The 22,535-nt window shown below is 36.4% G+C and overlaps 1 protein-coding gene across 1 annotated transcript; it reads left to right on the top strand.

The window, feature by feature from the left end:
• Positions 1-4,029: 4,029 nt before the first annotated feature.
• Positions 4,030-4,722, top strand: LOC147917183 (AP-1 complex subunit sigma-2). The gene has a single exon (XM_087429259.1). It carries the CDS (start codon positions 4,114-4,116, stop codon positions 4,564-4,566), a length of 453 nt encoding a protein of 150 aa, XP_087285385.1. The 5' UTR covers positions 4,030-4,113; the 3' UTR covers positions 4,567-4,722.
• Positions 4,723-22,535: the final 17,813 nt, after the last annotated feature.

The following is a 22,535-nucleotide window of genomic DNA, read 5'->3' on the forward strand; positions in this document are numbered from 1 at the left end:
ACTAAGCCTCATGACAGTATATGAACTTAAACTGCCTTTTAGGCAGATATACTTCTAGTTAACTTCCCTTAGCTTTCTCCTGACAAATTTATTTGTCTTTCCTGAGTGCCACAGGTGAGAAGCATCCCTGACCTGCCTATTTGAGTTGTAGAGATTAGCAGGTGCATGTGCACTGTTTCCGAATATCTCGTGTTGTTTATAAACTTTTATCTAGCAGTAATTCACTCTGAGCAGGCACTCTGTGTTCCCAGTACTGGCATAGCTTCATGTCACCCAAGGACCCAAATCATAACCAAACTGTCCTACCACCAAAGTCTTTTGCCTGTTTTCATTGAGTTGCTTGTCTTTTTGTTATTTATCAGTTCTTTATACATTCTAGGTAAAAGTTCTTTCTCAGATGTGTATGCTGTGTACTATGAGTATGTTCTCCTCATCTGTGGCTTGCTTTTCATTTTCTTAATAGCATCTTTTGGTAAGAAAGTTTTAATTTTCATAGTCCAATTTATCAGTTTTTTCTTCTATGGTTAGCACTTAAATGTCCTATTTAGGATATCTACTCACGCAAAGGTTAAGATTTTCTCCTATAAGCTTTATAATTTTACCTCTTACCTTTAGGTCTATGATCCATTTTGAGTTAGTGTTTGCGTATGGTATGAGCTATGGTTGAAGTTCACTTTGTTTTCCATGTGGAAATGCAGTTGTTCCAGCATCATTCATTGCAAGCACCTTCCTTTTCTCAGTGAATTACCTTGAAGTCTTTGTCAAAAAATCGATTATCTGCCTATGTTTCCTTCTAGGTATTTTATGGTTTCAGGTCTTACATTCAAAATAAACAAATGGTGCTACATCAAACTAAAAAGCTTCTGCACAGCAAAGGAAACTATCATCAAAATGAGAAGACAACATGCTGAATGGGAAAAGATATTTGCAAATCATATATCCAACAGGGGTTAATATTCAGAATATGTAAAGAATTCATACAATTCAACAACAACAAAAAAACAAACAACCGTATAAAAAATGGGCAGAGGATCTTTTTTTTTTTTTTTGTGAGGAAGATCAGCCCTGAGCTAAGATCTGTGCTAATCCTCCTCTTTTTGCTGAGGAAGACCGGCTCTGAGCTAACATCTATTGCCAATCCTCCTCCTTTTTGTCCCCCAAAGCCCCAGTAGATAGTTGTATGTCATAGTTGCACATCCTTCTAGTTGCTGTATGTGGGACGCGGCCTCAGTGTGGCTGGAGAAGCGGTGCATCAGTGCGCGCCCGGGATCCGAATCCAGGCTGCCAGTAGCAGAGCTCGCGCACTTAACTGCTAAGCCACGGGGCCGGCTCCTGGGCAGAGGATCTTAACAAACATTTTTCCAAAGAAGGTATACAGATGGCCAACAGGCACATGAAAAGTTGCTCAACATCACTAATTATTAGGAAAATGCAAATCAAAACCACAGTGAGATATCACTGCACACCAGTCAGAATGGCTAAAAACCAAGAAATGGGGCCAGCCTGGTGGCATAGTGGTTAAGTTTGGCACGCTCCACTTCAGTGGCCTGGGTTTGGGGGTTTGGATCCCAGGCACAGACCTACGCCACTCATGAAGCCATGCTGTGGCGGCAACCCACATACAAAATAGAGGAAGATGGGCATGGATGTTAGCTCAAGGCCACTCTTCCTCAAACAAAAACAGGAAAATTGGCAACAAGTATTAGCTCAGGGCCAATCTTCCTCACCAAAAAAACAAAAACAAGAAATAACAAGTGTTGGAGAGGATTTGGAGAAAAGGGAAACCTTGTACACTGTTGATGCAAATGTGCATTGGTGCAGCCACTATGGAAAACAGTATGGAGATTTCTTAAAAAATTAAAAATAGAAATACCATGTGATCCAGCTATTTCACTTCTGGGTATTTATCCAAAGAATATGAAAACACTAATTTGAAAAGATATATGCACCACTATGTTCACTGTAACATTATTCATAATCAACAACAGTTGGAAACAACCTAAGTACCCATCAAAAGATGAGTGGATAAATAAGACATGATGTATATATACATACACACACACACAATGGAATACTACTCAGCCATAAAAAAGAATGAAATCTTGCCATTTGTGACAACATGGATGGACCCTGAGGGTATTATGCTAAGTGAAATAAGTCAGATGGAGAAAGACAAATACATATGACTCTTATGTGAAATCTAAAAAAACAAAACAAATGAACAAATGAAACAAAATGAAAACAAACTCATAGATACAGAGAACAGATTGGTAGTTACCAGAGGGGAAGGGGGTTGGGGGGTGGAGGAAATGGGAAAAGGGGGTCAATCATACGGTAATGGGTGGAAACTAGACTTCTGGTGGTGAGCACGTTGTAGTATATACAGATGTCAAATTATGATGCTGTACACCTGAAACTTATATAATGTTATAAACCAACTTTACCTCAATAAAAATAATAAATTATCTGGGTGTTCACTTCTGGCCAGGATGGAGTAACAGAGACTGAATTTATCCTCCAGCTGAAAAATGGACAAAATGTATGAAATGATGGTTTCAGGACACTGGGCACCAGGCAGTGAAGGACACTGATCTCTGAGAAACGAGAAACAAATGGAAATGAGCCCTATAACAGCCTCAGCTTGCTGCCTTGGAAGAGCTTCCAGGCTCTGGCACAGACAATGGGAACCAGGTAGAATCCTGTGGACTCCCTCAGTTGAGGAGATAGGGCTGAGATTCCAGGGGCACCGAGACATTTGGAGTTTACAGGAAAGTGTAGTGGAGAAGGGAGCTATGCAGAAAGAGAGCTCCAGAGATCTGCAGAGGATTCCACTCAAGTATTTGGCTGGTTGCTCATTAACACACGGTGCCTGTGGAGAGGCTGCCTTAAGCTGGGGAAAGACCCCTCTGAAAGGTTTGGAAGTAACTCTCTGGTGTGGACATATGGCCAGCAATGATGCCTGTAGCCAAGAGCCAGAAAACATGGTTCATGGAGCACTGGATAAGTGCACAGAGGAGTCTTACCTCAGAAGTGGGAAATGGTTAGCCTTATACTGAGCACTGCTTCAGTCCCACCTAACAAATCTTAAAAGCAAAACCAGAAAGGATCAAACTGTTTCCAAATAACTTGACTGGATCTCAGAACAAAGCTCAAGAATATTTGTAGGAATACGAAAACATTCCTCAACAAGATAAAATTCATATTGTCCGACATCTAATAAAAAATTACTTGGGGCTGGCCCTGTGGCATAGTGGTTTAAGTGCGCACTCTCCGCTGCCGGCAGCCCAGGTTCGGATCCCGGGCGCACACCAATGCACCGCTTGTCAGGACATGCTGTGGCGGTGTCGCACATAAAGTAGAGGAAGATGGGCATGGATGTTAGCCCAGGGCCAGTCTTCCTCAGCAAAAAGAGGAGGATCAGCATGGATGTTAGCTCAGGGCTGATCTTCCTCACACACACACAAAAAAATTACTGAGCCAGCCCTGATGGTCTAGTGGTTACAGTTCAGCACCCCCACCACTTTGGCAGCCCGGGTTCACTTCCCAGTCGCAGAACCACACCACCTATCTGTCAGTTACCATGTGGTGGTGGTGGCTCACAGAGAAGAACTTACGGCTAGGATATACAACTATGTATTGGGACTTTGGGGAGAAGAAAAAAAAGAGAGGAAGATTGGCAGCAGATATTAGCTGAGGGTGAATCCTTCCCTACAAAATAAAAAATTACCATGCATGCAAAGTAACATGAAAATGAACATGGAATTAGAAATCAATAATAAAATAGTATCTGGAGACTCCTCAAGCATTTGGAAATTAAATAACCCACCTCTAAATTGCTAAAGGGTCAAAGATGAAATCACAGGAATATTAGAACATATTTTAACTGCATGATTATGGAAATAATATATCAAAATTTGTGAGATGAAGGCAAGCAGTGCTTACAGGAAAACTTATAGCTTTAAATACTAATGTTAGAAAAAGAAGTGTGGGACCGAGTCCCCTCCCCACAGCAACACGGCTTCCCTTCCTCAGCTCAGCGACAGGGGTTTCCCCTCAGCCGCCGCCGCCGGCCGAGCCCCGCCGCGCCCGCGGCCCGCGGCCGCCGTGCAGTTTATGTTGCTTTTTAGTCGTCAGGGAAAGCTTCGACTGCAGAAATGGTATGTCCCACTATCAGACAAAGAGAAGAAAAAGATCACAAGAGAACTTGTTCAAACCGTCTTAGCACGGAAACCTAAAATGTGCAGCTTTCTTGAGTGGCGAGATCTGAAGATTGTTTACAAAAGATATGCTAGTCTGTATTTCTGCTGTGCTATTGAGGATCAGGACAATGAACTAATTACCCTGGAAATAATTCATCGTTATGTGGAATTACTTGACAAGTATTTTGGCAGTGTGTGTGAACTTGATATCATCTTTAATTTTGAGAAAGCTTATTTTATTTTGGATGAGTTTCTTTTGGGAGGGGAAGTTCAGGAAACATCCAAGAAAAATGTCCTTAAAGCAATTGAGCAGGCTGATCTACTGCAGGAGCCACGTCATGAATATTTTAATGTCCCTGTGTACTAAATGACTACTCATCGTGTATGCAGAATTTCACAGAGGAAATAGAGAGCTGATATACTTATGAAAGAAAATATCCTCAGCTTGGTGACTGATTATCTTGTATAATAATAATAGAACATTTCAGAACCAACACCTTTACATTGTAATTTTTTTCCTGTTCTTATTCCTCTTTTCTGTTTTATTTTCATTCTATGTGTGATCTTCATACAGGTTATGCCTGCTCGCAGCTGGTTTAATTTCTTCTTGAAAAAATATGACTTATGAGTGTTTTGAGTAATATTTCATCTTAAACACATAAATGTCATCATTTATGAACCATCTGTGATTAATCTTGTAAGAGGAAAACCTAGCAATCGTTAAAATGTTTACCAAAGAAAATACAGCTGAAATGCTAGGTCAAAATAAGGAGTGCCATAATATATAGTGTGGTTTGGTCTTCAAATGTTGGGGGAAAAAACCCAAACTATAGTTATTGAGTGTGATTATATTACATTACAGTCTATATGAGCCTAATGTGTTCTAATGTATCACATAAGTGTATTTGGAAATAATACAAGAAAGTAAAATCTGTACTATTATATAATATTTAAGGTAAAACATTCACAGTTTCTAGGTAATTTGTAGTGCCACATTTATTGAATCACATTTGTGCTGTATAATATTGAACAATCCCTTTAAGAACTATCAGAAAGCTATGTCAAAAGTCTCTTCGGCAGTATCTATTGTTCAATAGCAAGTAACTCTTTCAAAGTATTGATACTGAGTTTATTTATATAGTTAAAATTCTAATATTCGATTTAAATACTATTTGACTAGTTATGGTTTTATATTGTATTCATTTAAATACTTAATGATTTGTTAATTACGGTTTTATCTTTCTATTAAAACCTTTAATATTATTATTTTGTATACTTTAATAAAACATGCAACATATTTTATAAAAGGAAAAGTACCAAATAATTCATTGTTTATATCTAGAGTGGTTAAAGCCTGAGTTAACTAGGCTATCATTAAACAACGAATTCAAAAAATGCTCAAACTGGTTGACCACTGAAAGAAGACCCATGGAAGTGTGTATTAGGCAGGTGTGCAGATCAGTTATTTCCACTCTGACCATTCTCGCTGTATGGCATTACATGTGAAGCACCTGGATGGGCTGTCAAATGAGAAATTTAGCATCAAACATTGAAAGCACTCGGAAACATTGGTCTTTCATTTCCATTTTTTCCTCCATCCCTCGCCTTGCCGTGCAGTATGTTATTCATCTGGTTTTAATGATGCATAAATATGCACTGTCTCATGCCTGTTTGCTTTGGATGCCGTGTGCTGAGCTGTAACAAGATGTTGCTTCTTTTGTTATCTGTATAACAGCTGCTTGCTTTAAATTAGTAGATTCTGAAATAGCTTGCCTTGCATGTCTAAAATAAAAGTATTGCATGTAAAAAAAAAAAAAAAAAAAGAAAAAGAAGTGTGTTCTAAAATCAATGATCTAAACTTCCACTATAAAAAGCTGGTCAAAGAATAGAAAATTAAATACAGCACAATTAGAAAAAAGTAAATGATAAAAAGTACATCAAATAAATGAAATAGAAAATAAAAACAATAGAAAAAAATCAGTAAAATGATAATTTGGAGCAATCGCTAAAGTTCTGAAATAAAAAATTGTCAACCTAAACTTCTGTACCCAGTGTTACAAACTTTCAGTTATAAGATGAATAAATTCCAGGGATCTAACATGCAGCATGGTGACTATAGTTAACAATACTGTACTGTATACTTGAAAGTTGCAATAAGAGTGTGTTCTCACCATAACAAGAAAAATAACAGAATAGTAATTACGTGAGGTAAAGAATGTGTAACTAACTTTATTGTGGTAAACATTTCATGATATATACATGTATCAAATCATCACATTGTACACCTTAAATATACACAATGTCAGTTATATCTCAATAAAGCTGGAACAGGTAAAATAAAATAAATTCTGGACCTAGTGAAAATATCTCTAAAAATTAAGGTGAGATAGTCTTTTTCCAGACATATAAAAATTGAAAGAACTTATCACCATCAGACCTGGATAATAAATGTTAAAGGAAGCCCTTTGGGCAAAAGGAAGAAGATGACAGACAGAAATATGGATCTACATAAAGAAATGAAGAGTACTGAAAATGGTAACTACATATAAATTTAAACAACTTTCTCTAATATTTAGATATCATTATAAGATAATTGACTGTCTAATCAGAAATAATACCACTGTAGTGTGAGTTTTATAACATACATATAATTAAAATGTAAGACAGCACAAATTAAATCGGAAAAGAAAATGGAAAAATACTCTTGTAAGCTTATTATACTATACATGAAGGGGTATAGTACCACTTGAAGATAGATTCTTATAAGTTAAAGATATATACTATAAACCTTAAAGCAACCACTAAAATACCAAGACAAAGATGCATGGCAAATTAGCCAACAAAGGAGACAAATAGAATCATAAAAAATATTCAATTAATCCAAAAGAAGGCAGAAAGGAAGGGAAGAGGGAACAAAATACAGGGAGAACAAAGAAAAAACAAATATCAAGATGACAGATGGAAAACTAACCATACGGATAATTATAATAAATGTAAATAATTTAAACATCCAATTAAAAGTCAGAGATTGTTAAATTGTATAAAAATGTAAGATCTTAATATATACTGATACAGAATATAAAAGATAAAAGCATAAAAATAACTATAACAATAAAACTATGTTAATGGATACACAATATAAAGAGATGTAATTTATGACATTGATAACATAAAGTGGGGGATGATATAAAAGAATAGAGTTTTTGTATGTAACTGAAGTTAAGTTGTTCATAGCTTAAAAAAGATTATTATAACTATAAGATGTTTTATGTAATCCCCATGGTAACCACAAAGAAAATACCTATAGAAGATACACGAAAGAAGGAATGTGATATAAGAACTACAGATTGACACACTAAAAATGAAAAGCATCAGAAACTGAAGGTAAAAATGTAATTTTTCTCCTTATTTTTATTTGCTCTGATGGATAACTGGCTGTTTAAAGAAGTAATAGCAACAATGTATTGGGTATTTACAGCTTATGTTAAAGTGGAACACATAACAACAAGAGCAGGAGGGAAGAATTGGGAATATACTGTTATAAGTTCCTTACACTGGTAATATAGTATTATTTAAAAGTAGACTAATATTATTATAATGTATATTGTAAACTCTAGGGCAATCACTAAAAAAGTTAAACAAAAAGATATATAAATAATAAATCAATAGAGAAGATAAAATGAAATAATTTAAAAATGCTTGATTCAAGAGACGGCAGAATAAGAGGAAAAGAAGCAAAGAACAAATGGAACAATTAAAAAAAGCAAGTGGTAGATCTTAATCTAATTATATAATCACTTTAAATTTGAATGATCTAAACATTCTAGTTAAAAAGAGAGGTTTTGAGATCAGATTAAAAGAAGTGAGACCCAAGTATATGCTGTCTACAACAAATCCTCTTTAAATAAATACATAGATAAATTGAAATTAAAAGGATGAAGAAAGATGTACCATGCAAGCACTAATCAAAAGAAAGCCAGGGTAGAGATATTAATTTTAAAGTAGATGTCTGAAAAAGGAATATGATCAGGTATAAAGAAGAACATTACATAAGGATAAAGGGATCAGTTCACTGAGAGGAAGTAACGATCCTACATATGCATGCACAAATAACTGTTTCCAAATATATGAGGCAATAACTGATAGATCTGAAAGGAGAAATAGAAAAATTTAGCAAAGAGTTGAGCTAGAAATCAATAACCAAGATATCAGCAAAATCCTCTAAATATTTGGAAATTAAACAAGACATCACTAAATAACCTGTGGGTTAATGAGGAAGCCTCAAGGGATATTTAAAACTATTTTGAACTAAATGAAAGTGAAATACAATGTATCAAAATTTGTGAGATGAAGCTTAAGCAGTGCTTAGAGGGAAATTTCTAGTATTAAATGCTTATAGTAAAAAAGAAAGATCTAAAATCAGTAACCTAAGCTTCCACCTGAATAAGCTATGAAAGGAAGTACAAGCAGAAAAAAAAGGAAATAATAAAGACAAGACAGAAATCAATTAAATTGAAAATAATTGAAATTTGCTAAAAGAGTAGAACTTAAATATCTCACAAAGAAAAAGAAAAAATATGTGAAGTGATGGATGTATTAATTAACTAGATGGGAGGAATCCTTTTACAACATATACATATATCAAATCATTGTGATGTACACTTCAAATATCTTACAGTTTTATTTGTCAATTATACCTCAAAAAAGCTGAAAAAAATAAAAAAGAAAATAGAAAAAGAATACAGAAAAAATAAAACAAAAAGCTAGTTCTTTGAATAATTATCAATAAAATTGATAAAGATCTACACAACCTGACCAAATAAAGAGAGAAAATACAAATTAGCAAAATCAGTAATGAATGAGGGAACATCGCTACTGACCCCCAAAACAGTAAAACAGATAGTGCGGGAATACTACGTACAATTCTATGTCCACGGATTTGAGAATTTAGGTGAAATGAAGCAATTTCTTCAAAGACCCAAGTGTCCGTGAGTCTCTCAAGATAAAATAGATAGTCTGAATAGTCTTATATCTATTACAGAAATTGAATTCTTTGTTAAAATCTTTCCAAAAAGAAAAATCTAAGCCTGAGTGGTTTCAGGTGAGATTCTACTAAATATTTACGCAAAAAATAATACCCATTATACACAATCTCTTCCAGAAAATAGAAGAGGAGAGAACCCTTACCAACTCATTTTATGTGGCCAGCATTACCAAAACTAGAGAAAGAAATTTCAAATAAAGAGAATTACAGACCAATATCCCTTACAGACGTAGATGTAAGCATCCTTAACAAAATATAACAAATCTAATTCAGCAATATATAAAAAATAATACATCATAACCAATTGGGGTTCATCTCTGGAATCCAAGGTTGTTTCAAATTTGAAAACCAATCAATGTAAATTACTATATTAGCAGAATAAATAAGAAAAATAATTTGATCATCTCAATAGATCAAGATAAAGCATTAGATAAAATTAAACATCTTTCAGAGAGTTTGGAAGATGATGGCATAGGATGATCTTGAGCTTGCCTCCTCCCACAGACACAACAAATCTACAACTACGTGTGGAATAATTTCCTCTGAGGGAGATCTGGAAACCCGATGAAAAGAACTTCCACAACAAGGAACAACACAGAGAGAGGTGGAAGAGGCAGAGCTATAGCCCTGCTGAGGGAAAAACCACACCCTAGGGCCCAGCCCCGTGGCATAGCGGTTAAGTGCACGCACTCCACTGCTGGCAGCCCAGGTTTGAATCCCTGGCACGCACTGAGGCACCGCTTGTCAAGCCATGCTGTGGCAGCGTCCCACATAAAGTAGAGGAAGATGGGCACAGATGTTAGCTCAGGGCCAGTCTTCCTCAGCAAAAAACAAAGAGGGGGATTGGCATGGATGTTAGCTCAGGGCTGATCTTCCTCACACACACGCAAAAAAAAACCCAAAAAAAACAAACCACACCCTAGCTGTGGCGTTTCATGGCCTGGAGCAATCTCAAAGATACAGAGCTTTTCCCAGAAGAGTGAAGAATTCGAGCTCCACATTAGGAACCCAGCCCTTAAATCCAGCTTAGGAGAGACAAGACCCAAAAACACCTGGCTTTGAAAACCAATGGTGAATACACCCAGGAAAACTATAGAACTACAGAGAAGTTCTATAGTTTCTTCAAGAACCAATGCACAGACTCATTCAGCCCAGAAACCAGTGCAAAAACACCAGATAGAAAAATGCATAGTCCATAAGTAAAAGAGACTGAGGGCCAACCTTGGTGGCCTGGTGGTTAAGTATGGCATGCTCTGCTTCAGTGGCCCGGGTTCAGTTCCCCGGGTATGGACCTACACTACTCTGTTGGCTGCCATGCTGTGCTGGCAGCCCACATACTGAAAAATAGAGGAAGACTGGCACAGATGTTAGCTCAGGGCAAATCTTCTTCAGCAAAAAAAAAAAAAAAGAGAGAGAGACTCACTAAATTTGGAGTGCCTGCTGGAGAGACAGAAGGCAGCTGCTCCCCAACCCGGGGGCTGAGATACTGGTGGCAGTCATTTTTGTGACTTAGTTCAGCTGTGCTGATGCCAGTGCTGGCTGGCATCATTTTGGAATCCTCCCTTTAGCCTGCCACACCCATTAGCACACCTGAGGCAGTCTTGCGCAGCCAGCTGGCACAGGCAGCCCATGCCAGGGGCCTGCCCTGACCAGTGAGCCTGCAGCGGTCTTGCTCCACCCAGCCTGGCAACCAGTCACATGAGGGGTCTGCCCCCTCCAACACACCTGATATGGTTGTGCACTGCCAAGCCCACTAGCACACCTGAGGCAGTAGTGTGCTACTGGACTGCACAGCCAGCCCATGCTGGGAGCCTGCCTCACCCACCAGCAAACCAGCAGCAGTCATATGCCAGCTGCACCAGGGCCTGCCCTGCTCACCACAGAGCCCACAGAAGTCACACACCCTCAGGCCTTGCAACCAGTCACACAGGGGGCCTGCCTCACCCACCAGTGTACCTGAGGCAGTCATGTGTTGCTGGTCCCTGCAACCAGCCACATCAGGGGTTGGCCCTGCTCACCAGTGGGCCCACAGCAGTTGTGCAACCCCAGACCTCACAGCCAGCTAGTCGGGGGCCTGCCCTGCTGAATAGTATGCCTACAGCAGCTGCATGTGGCTGGGTGTTGCAGCCAACTGGCCTGGGGCCAGCTTTGCCTATCAACCCACCTGCAGCAATCATGGCCCCTCCACAAAAGAAAGGCACATGCAGCCTATATGTGGGACACCCCTGGAATATTTGGCATGAGTGATGAGAGGGAACACACTGCTGGGCCCCATATGACATCTCCTACATAAGGCGATGTACATCCCTACATTTCCTACTTTCAAGATTGAGAGATGTAGTTGGCCTAATGCATAGAAATAAGCACAGAGAAGCAGGCAAAATGAGGAGATAGAGGATTAGGTTCCAAATAAAAGAAAAAGACAAATCCTCACAAAAGAAACTAAACAAAAGAGATATAAGCAATCTACCTGATAAAAAGTACAAAGTAATGGTCATAAGGATGCTCACTGAACTCAGAAGAATAGATGAACACAGCGAGAACTTCAACAAAGAGTTAGAAAATATAAAAATGAACCAATCAGATCTGAAGAATACAATAATTGAAATGAAAAATTCACTAGAGATAATCAACAGCAGAGTAGATGACACAGAAGAACAGATCAGTGATCTGGATAACAGAGTAGAGGAAATCACCCAAGCTGAACAGAAAAAAGAAAAAAAGAATTTAAAAAATGAGGACAGGGGCCGGCCTGGTGGTGTAGTGGTTAAGTTTGCATACTCCGCTTTGGCAGCCTGGGGTTCGCAGGTTTGGATCCCAGGTGTGGACCTATGCATTGCTTGTCAAGCCAAGCTGTGGCAGCATCCCATACACAAAAACTGGAGGAAGATAGGCACAGATGTTAGCTCAGGGCTGATCTTCCTCAGCAAAAAGAGGAAGATTGGCAACGGATGTTAGCTCAGAGCCAGTCTTCCTCACACACACAAAAAAATGAGGACAGTTTAAGGAACCTCTGGGACAACATCAAGCATTCACATTATAGGTATCCCAGAAGAAAAAGAGAGAGACAAAGGGGCAGAGAACTTATTTGAAGAAATAATAGCTGAAAACTTCCCTAACTTGGGAAAGAAAACAGACAGGTACTTCCAAGTACAGGAAACATAGAGAACACCAAACAAGATGAACCCAAAGAGGCCCACACCATGACACATTATAATTAAAGTGTCAAGAATTAAAGACAAAGAGGGAATCTTAAAAGCTGCAAGAGAAAATCAACAAGTTAGGTACCAGGGAACTCCCATAAGACTATCAGTTGACTTCTCAGCAGAAACCTTACAAGCTAGAAGGGAGTGGCAAGATATATTCAAAGTGCTGAAAGGAAAAAACCTACAGCCAAGAATCCTCTACCCAGGAAGGTTATCATTCAGAATGGAAGGAAAGAGAAACAGTTGTCCAGACAAGCAAAAACTAAAGGAGTTCATTACCACTAAACCTGCCTTATATTAAAGAGACTTATTTAAGCAGAAAAGACCACAAATAGAAATAAGAAAATTATCAAGGAAAAAATATCACTGACAAAGGCAAATATATAGTAAAGGTAGTGCATCAACCACTTACAAAGCTAGCATGAAGGTCAAAAGACAAAAGTAATAAATTTATCTATATCTACAATAAGAGATTAAGGGACACACAAAATAAAGAGGTAAAATATGATGTCAAAAACATAAAACATGGGGAGGGGAGTAAAAATGTAGAGATTTTAGAATGCATTTGAACTTAAGAGACCATCAACTTAATATAGACTGCTATATACATAGGTTGGTATCTATGAACTTCATGGGAACCAAAAACCAAAAACCTTTAATAAATACACAAAAAAAATAAAGAGAAAGCAATCCAAACATAAAGAAAGTCATCAAATCACAAAGGAAGAGAGCAAGAGAAGAAGAAAGGAACTGAGAACTACAAAAACATCTGGAAAACAAGTAACAAAATAGCAATAAGTACATACCTATCAATAGTTACTTCAAATGTAAATGAACTAAGTGCTCCAATCAAAAAGAAAAAGAAATAAAAGGTACCCAAATTGGAAAGAAAGAATTAACACTGTCACTATTTGCAGATGACATGATTTTATATATAGAAAACCCTAAAGAGTCCACGAAAAACTATTAGAAGTAATTAATAAATTTGGTCAAGTTGCAGGGTACAAAATAGACATAGAAAAAATCAGTTACATTTCTATGTACTAACAACAAACTAGCAGAAAGAGAAATCAAGAATACAATCCCAATGTACAATCACAACAAAAAGAATAAAACACCTAGGAATAAATTTAACCAAGTAAGTGAAAGACCTGTACACCAAAAACTATAAAACCTTGTTGAAAGAAACCGAAGAAGACACAAAGAAATGGAAAGATATTCCGTGCTCATGGATTAGAAGAATTAACACGGTTAAAATATCCATATTAACTAACGCAATCTACAGATTCAACACAATCCCTATCAGAATCCCAATGACAGTTTTTCATGGAAATAGAACAAAGAATCCTAAAATTTATATGGAACAACAAAAGACCCCACATAGCCAAAGGGGAAAATCCTGAAGGGGGAAAAAAAAACCCAACAACTGGAGGCATCACACTCCCTGATTTCAAAGTATACTGCAAATCTATAGTAATTAAAACAGCATGGTACTGGCACAAAAACAGACACACAGATCAATGGAACAGAATTGAGAGCTGGAATAAACCCACACATTTATAGACAGCTAATTTTTGACAAAGAAGGCAAGAACATACAATGGAGAAGGGAAAGTCTCTTCCATAAATAGTGATGGGAAAACTGGACAGCCACATGCAAAAGAATGAAAGTAGACCATTATCTTACACCATACACAAAAATTTACTCAAAATGGATTAAAGATTTAATGTAAGACCTGAAACCATAAAATTCCTGGAAGAAAACGTAGGCAGTATGCTCTTTGACATTGATCTTAGCAATATCTTTTTGGATATATCTCCTCAGGCATGGGAAACCAAAGGAAAAATAAACAAATAGGACAACATCAAACTAAAAAGCTTCTGCACAGCAAAGGAAACCATCAACAAAATGAAAAGACTACGTACCAATTGGGAGAAGATATTTGCAAATCATATATCTGATAAGGGGTTAATATCCAAAATATGTAAAGAACTCATACAACTCAACAACAACAAAAAAACCAATAACCCAGTTAACAAATGGGCAGAGGATCTGAACAGACATTTTTCAAAAGAAGATATACAGATGGCCAACAGTCATATGAAAAGATGTTCAACGTCACTAATCATTAGGGAAATAGAAATCAAAATTACAATGACATATCACTTCATGCTCATCAGAAAGGCTAGTATTAAAAAGACAAGAAATAACAAGTGTTGGAAAGGATGTGGAGAAAAAGGAACACTTGTACACTGCTGGTGGAAATGTAAACTGGTGCAGCCACTATGGAAAACATTATTGAGATTCCTCAAAAAATTAAAAATAGAACTACCATATGATCCAGCTATTCCACCTCTAGGTGTTTATCCAAAGAACACTAATTTGAAAAGATATATGCACCCCTGTGTTCATTGCAGCATTATTCACAATACCCAAGATTTGGAAACAACCTGTCTCCATTGATGAACAAATGGAAAAGATGTGGTGTATATACATATGCAATGGAATTCTACTCAGCCATAAGAAAGATTAAATCTTGCCATTTGTGACAACCTGGATGGACCTTGTGGGTATTATGCTAAGTGAAACGTCAGATGGAGAAAGACAAATACTATATGATTTCACTCATATATAGAAGACAAAACAACAACAAACCAAAACATAGATACAGAGAACAGACTGCTGGTTACCAGATGTATTTGGATTTTTTCAAATATTTTTTCTGCATCTATTAAAATTAACATGTTGTTTTTCTTTTTCAATCTGTTAATATGATTTGCATTAATCGATTTTCAAGTATTAAACCAACTCTCTGTTTCTGATATAAATATTGATGTACTGTCAATTTTATATATTGTTGAATTTGTTTTGCTAAAATACTGCTAAGAATTTTTTATCTATGTCCATGAGGGATAAAGGTCTCTAGTTTTCTTTTATCTAGTATCTTTATCCGCTTTTGGTATCAGAGTAATGTTGGCCTCATAGTATGAGTTGTGAAGTATTCTATCTTCTTCAATTTTCTGGAAGAGTTTATTGCTGTTATTTATTCCTTAAATGTTTGGTAGAATTCATTAGTGAATCCATGTGAGATTGGAGTTTTCTTACTAAAGAAAAGGACTTTAACTATGAATTTCATTTATTCAGATTTAAAAATTTTTCTTCAGTATATTTTGGTAGTTTGTGTCTTTCAAGAGGTTTATCATTTCACATAAGTTGTTGAGTTTATTGGTATAAAGTTGTTCACAATACTATGTGATTGTCCTTTTAATGTCTGTAGAATCTGCAGTGACATCACCCCTCTTGTTCTGGATATTGTTAATTTGTGTCTTCTCCCTTTTATTCTGACTAATCTACTTAGATTTTCTAGTTTCTTAAGGTAGAAGCTGAGGTCAGTCATTGATTTGACCCTTTTCTTCTTTTCTCTTAGAAGCATCTAGTGTCATAAATTTCCCATTAGGAGCTGCTACTTTCTCTTTTGATTTTTTTCCTGCAACCCATGTGTTACTTAAAGTATGTTATTTTGTTTCTACATATGTGGAGGTATTCAAGATATCATCATGTTATTGATTTCTAATTTAATTCTATTGTGGTTAACATAATTTATTTGACTTGAATCCTTTAAAATTTATTGAGAATTGCTTTATGGCCCAGAATATAGTCGACCTTGGTAAATGTTTCACATGCAATTGAAAAAAATGTGTATTCTGCCTTTGGGATGGACTGTCCTATAACTGTCAATTAGGTCCAGTTGGTTGATGGTTCTTGTTCAAATATTCTATATACTTATTAATTTTCTATCTACATATTCTACCAATTATTGAGAGAGGAATATTGAAATCTCTGACTATATTTGTGGGTCTATCTAGCTCTATTTGCAGATCTATCAGTTTTTGCTTCATTAGATGCCTAAAACTTCAGGATCTTAATGTATTCTAGAATAATAGATACTTCTATCACTATGAAATAAACTTCTTTACGCTTACAGTATTCTTTGATCTTTTTTTTTATTGAGGTCACATTGGTTTATAACATTATATAAATTTCAGGCGTACATGATTATATTTCAACTTTTGTATAGACTCCATCATTTTCGCCACCAGAAGTCTATTTGCCTTCTGTCACTGTACACATGTACTCCTTTACCCCTTTCACCCTTTCCCCACCCCTTGCCCCTTTGGTAACCACCAATCTATTCTCTGTGTCTATGTGTTTGTTTGTTTATCTTCCACATATGAGTGAAGTCACATGGTAATTGTCTTTCTCCGTCTGACTTATTTCACTTGACATAATACCCTCAAGGTCCATCTATGTTTTGCAAATGGCAAGATTTCATCTTTTTTATGGATGAATAGTATTCTATTATATATACATATACATATATATACACATATACATATATATGTATATATATATACACGTGTGTGTGTGTATATATATATATATATTTATATATATATATACACATATATATATTTATACACCTCATCTTCTTTATCCATTTATCTTTTAATGGGCATTTAGGTTGCTTCCAAGTCTCGGCTATTGTGAATAATGCTGCAATGAACACGGGGTGCATATACCTTTTCAAATTAGTGTTTCTCATGTTCTTTGGATAAATACCTAGAAATGAAATAGCTGGATCATATGGTATTTCTATTTTCAACTTTTTGAGGAATTTCCATAGTGTTTTCCATAGTGGCTGCACCAATTTACATTCCCACCAGCAGTTTATGAGGGTGCCTTTTTCTCCACATCCTCTCTAATGCTTGTTATTTCTTGGCTTTTATATTATTATTTATTTCATGCCTTTCGGAGGGGCATGATGTGATATCTCATTGTAATTTTGATTTGCATTACCCTAATAATTAGTGATGTCAAGCATTTTTTCATGAGCCTGTTGGCCATCTGTATATTTTCTTTGGAGAAATGTCTGTTCAGATCCTCTGCCCATTTTTTGACTGGTTTGTTTGTTTGTTTTTGTTATTGAGTTGTATGAGTTCTTTATATATTTTGGATATTAACCCCTTATCAGATATATGATTTCCAAATATCTTCTCCCAATTGTTAGGTTGTCTTTCCATTTTGTTGATGGTTTCATTTGTTATGCAGGAACTTTTTAGTTTGATATAGTCCCATATGTTTATTTTTTCTTTTGTTTCCCTTGCCTGAGGATACAAGATATTAAAAAAGGTATTGCTAAGACTTATGTCAAAGAGCATACTGCCTATGTTTTCTTCTAGGAATTTTATGGTTTCAAGTCTTACTTTCAAGTCTTTAATCCATTTTGAGTAAATTTTTGTGTATGGTGTCAGATAATGGTCTACTTTCATTCTTTTGCATGGGGCTGTCCAGTTTCCCCAACACCACTGACTTTCTTTTCTCCGTTGCATGTTCTTGGCTCCTTTGTCAAAAATTAGCTGTCCATTTATGTGTTAGTTTATTTCTGCGCTTTCAATTCTGTTCCATTTATCTGTGTGTCTGTTTTTGTGCCAGTACCATGCTGTTTTAATTACTATAGATTTGCAGTATACTTTGAAATCAGGGAGTGTGATGCCTCCAGGTTCGCTCTTTTTTCTCATGCTCGCTTTGGCTATTTGGAGTCTTTTGTTGTTCCATATAAATTTTTGGATTCTTTGTTCTATTTCTGTGAAAAATGTTGTTGGGATTCTGATAGGGATTACATTGAATCTGTAGATTGCTTTGGGAAGTATGGACATTTTAACTATGTTAATTCTAATCCATGAACATGGAATATCTTTCTATTTCTTTATGTCTTCTTCAATTTCTTTTAATAATGTCTTATAGTTTTCAGTGTACAGGTCTTTCACCTTCTTGGTTAAATTAATTCCTAGGTGTTTTATTCTTTTTGTTGCAATTGTAAATGGGATAGTATCCTTGATTTCTCTTTCTGCTAGTTCATTGTTAGTGTACAGGAATGCAGCTGATTTTTCTGTCTTGATTTTGTACCCTGCAACTTTACCGTATTTCTAAAAATTATTTCTAACAGTTTTTCATGGGATCTTTAGGGTTATATAAAATCATGTCATCTGCGAATAGTGACAGTTTCACTTCTTCCTTTCCAGTTTGTATCCCTTTTATTTATTTTTCTTGCCTAATTGCGCTGGCTAGGACTTCTAGTACTATGTTGAATAAGAGTGGTGAGAGTGGGCATCCTTGTCTTGTTCCTGTTCTTAGAGGAATAGCTTTACATTTTTCACCATTGAGCATGATGTTGGCTGTAGGTTTGTCGTATATGGCCTTTATTATGTTGAGGTACTTTCCTTTTATACCCATTTTATTGAGAGTTTTTATCATAAATGGATGTTAGATCTTGTCAAATGCCTTCTCTGCATCTATTGAGATAATCATATGATTTTTATTCTTCATTTTGTTAATGTGGTGTATCACACTGATTGATTTGTATCACATTGATTGATTGGTTGAACCATCCCCATATCCCTGGAATAAATCCCACTCGATCATGGTGAATGTTTGAAAATGTTGTTGTATTTGATTTGCTAATATTTTATTGAGGATTTTTGCATCTATGTTCATCAGCAATATTGTAATATTGCTGTAATTGCTGTATTATTGTAACATTGTAATATAATACTGTAATTTTCCTTTTTTGTTTTGTCCTTGTCTGGTTTTGATATCAGGGTAATGTTGGCCTTGTAAAACACGTTAGGAAGCATTCCCTCTTCTTGAAATTTTTCAAAGAGTTTGAGAAGGATAGGTATTAAATCTCCTTTGAATGTTTGGTAGAATTCACCAGAGAAGCCGTCTGGTCCTGGACTTTTGTTGTTTGGGAGGTTTTTGATTACTGTTTCAATCTCTTTACTTGTGATTGGTTTATTCAGATTCTCTATTTCTTCTGATTCAGTTTTGGGAGGTTGTATGATTCTAAGAATTTACCTATTTCTTCCAGGTTAACCAATTCGTTGACGTATAGCTTTTCATAATATTCTCCTATAGTCTTTTGTTATTTCTGTGGTATCCATTATAATTTCTCCTCTTTCCTTTCTTATTTTATTTGTTGAGCCTTCTCTCTTTTTTACCTAGTAAGTCTAGTTAAGGGTTTTTCAGTTTTGTTTATCTTTTCAGAGAACCAGTTCTTCATTTCATTGATCTTTTCCAGTATCTTTTTAGTCTGTATTTCATTCAGTTCCACTCTGATTTTTATTATTTCCTTCCTTTTACTGACTTTGGGCTTCATTTGTTGTTTTTCTAGTCTTTTAGATGTAGTGTTAGATTGTTCATTTGAGATTTTTCTTGTTTCTTGGGGTAGCCCTGTATTGCTATAAACTTCCCCCTTAGTACCACTTTTGCTGTATCTGATAGGTTTTGGTATGTTGGGTTTTCATTTTCATTTGTCTTCAGATATTTTTTTATTTCTCCTTTGATTTCTTCATTGATCCAATAGTTATTCAGTAGCATGTTGTTTGGTCTCCACATATTTGTGATTTTTCCAGATTTCTTCTTATAGTTGATTTCTGATTTCATACCGTTGTGGTCAGAAAAGATTCTTGATATTATTTCAGTCTTATTAAATTGATTGAGACTTGTTTTGTTTCCCAACATATGGTCTATCTTTCAGAATGTTTCATGTGCACTTGAGAGGAATGTATATTCTGCAGCTTTTGGATGGAATGTTCTATATATATCTATTGAGTCCATCTGGTCTAGTGTTTCACTTAAGGCCATTGTTTCCTTGACTTTCTGTGTGAATGATCTATCCATTTATGTTAGTGGGGTATTAAAGTTCTCTACTATTATTATATTACTGTCAATTTCTCCCTTTAGATCTGCTAATAGTTGCTTTATATACTTTGGTGCTCCTATGTTGGGTGAATATATATTAATAAATGTTATGTCTTCTTGGTGGATTGTCCTCTTTATCATTATGTATTGTCCATCTTTTTCTCTTGTTATCTTTTTTGGCTTGAAGTCTATTTTGTCTGATATAAGTATGGCTACACCCACTTTCTTTTGGTTGCCATTTACTTGGAGTATCATCCTCTCTCCCTTCACTCTGAGCCTATGTTTTTTAGAGTTGAGATGTGTCTCCTGGAGGAAGCATGTTGTTGGGTCTTGTTTTTTAATCCATCTAGCCACTCTGTGTCTTTTGATTGGTGAATTCAATCCATTTACATTTGGGGTAATTATTGATATATGAGGGCTTATATTTTATCTTTTGCTTTCTAGTTCCTCTATATTTCCATTGTTTCTTTTTTCTTGTGTTTCTGTCTGCCATTTCTGTTTGGTGGTTTTCTGTGATGCATTTCTGTTTCCTCTTTTTCTGTGTTTTGTGACTCTGCTCTGTTTTTTGGTTTTGTGGTTACAATGAGATTTGTATTAAAGATCTGCGGATAGCATCTTATCTCCATTTGCCCATGCAGGTTCTGTCTTTTTCCTCTTCCCCTTCTATTTTTTTCTTGTTACAAATTATTCCTTTTTGTATGGTGAGTTTGTTACCAAATTGAAGTGTTTTAGTTCCTTTCCATTTAGCCTTTATGTTATAGTTAATTGTTTACTGACCAATTCTGATATAGAGATGCAATTTTCTGATTCTGTCTATTTATCGCCTTGCTCAAAGCTTTGTATTCCTTTGCCTTTTGTTTCAGATGGGAGTGCTCCTTTCAACATTTCTCATAAGGCAGGTCTAACGGTGATGAATTCCCCCAGCTTTTGTTTGTCTAGGAAAACCTTTATTTCTCCTTCATATCTGAAGGATGACTTTGCTGGATAGAGCATTCTTGGCTGACAGTTTTTATCTTTTAATACTTTGAATATGTCATTCCACTCTCTCCTGGATGGTAGAGTTTCTGCTAAGAAATCTGTTGATAGCCTAATGGGGGTTCCTTTGTAGGTTATTATTTTTTTCTCTGACTGCCCTTAATATTCTTTCTTTGTCATTGACTTTTGACAGTTTTAATATAATGTGCCTTGGAGAAGGTCTTTTTGTGCTGAGATAATTAGGTGTTCTATTAGCTTCCTGGACTTGTATATCCGATTCTTTCCCCAGGTTTGGGAAGTTCTCAGCTATTATTTCTTTAAATAAGCTCTCTGATCTTTTCTCTCTCTCTTCTGTTTCTGGAATATCCATTATCCTTATGTTGCTTTTCCTAATGAGTTGGATATTTCTTGTAGAGTTTCTCCATTTTTTAAAAATCTTAGTTCTCTGTCTTTTGCCACCTGAATCATTTCTAGATTTTGATCTTTGAGTTCGCTAATTCTCTTTTCCATATGGTTTGCTCTATTTCCAGTGCTTTTTACTTTATTCTTCATCTCATTTGTTGTGTTCTTTGTCTCTAGAATTTCTGTTTGGTTCTTTTTTAGAGTTTTAATCTCTTTGTTGAAGTACTCCTTCTGTTCATTGATTTTATTCGTGAACTCTTTGAACTATCTTTCTGAGCTTTCTTGTAACTCATTGAGTTTCTTCATGACAGCTATTTTGAATTCTCTGTCAGTTAGATTGTAATCTTCTGTGACTTCAAGTTTGGTTTCTGGAGAGTTGTCATTTTCTTTTTGTGATACCATGTTACTATAATTCTTCATGGTGCTTGATGAGTTTTCCTCTGCTGGTGCTTTTGTGATAGCAAACCTCTTTCTTATTTGGGTAAGGTTTTGGTTACTTTGATTATGATCTGCTTCTGGTTGTATTTGAAAGTCTGCACTTTCCACACTCCACTGCCTCTGCCAGAGACATCATCAGTGCTGCTTGTGCCCCTGAGGTTGCTGGTGCCTTGCTACTTATGATGTTGCTGCAGTTGTGGGTGCCACCACCAGGGTCACCAGGCTGGTGAGCACCTCTGATGCTTCCAAGGTCACCTGGGTTGTGGGTTCCCCCACTGCAGCAAGGGAAGAGGGAGAGTGAGGAAGGAGCTGGGGTCATGAGCCCCTCTGCCATGTCTGGGTTTGTTGGATCTGCAGGCACCACTGCTATGGGTAGGGAGGCAAAGTTGCAGGAGGGGGTTGTGGGTGCCATTGTCACTGTTACCTGGCTCTCCACTGGCTCAGGCACTGCTGCTATGTGTGCCACTTGCACTCTGCTCTTGGGTTATCTGGGGGTGTTGACAATGCCTC

Source organism: Ceratotherium simum, chromosome 4, assembly GCF_057802395.1.
Source record: "Ceratotherium simum simum isolate JZ-2026a chromosome 4, ASM5780239v1, whole genome shotgun sequence".
Lineage (NCBI taxonomy): Eukaryota > Metazoa > Chordata > Mammalia > Perissodactyla > Rhinocerotidae > Ceratotherium > Ceratotherium simum.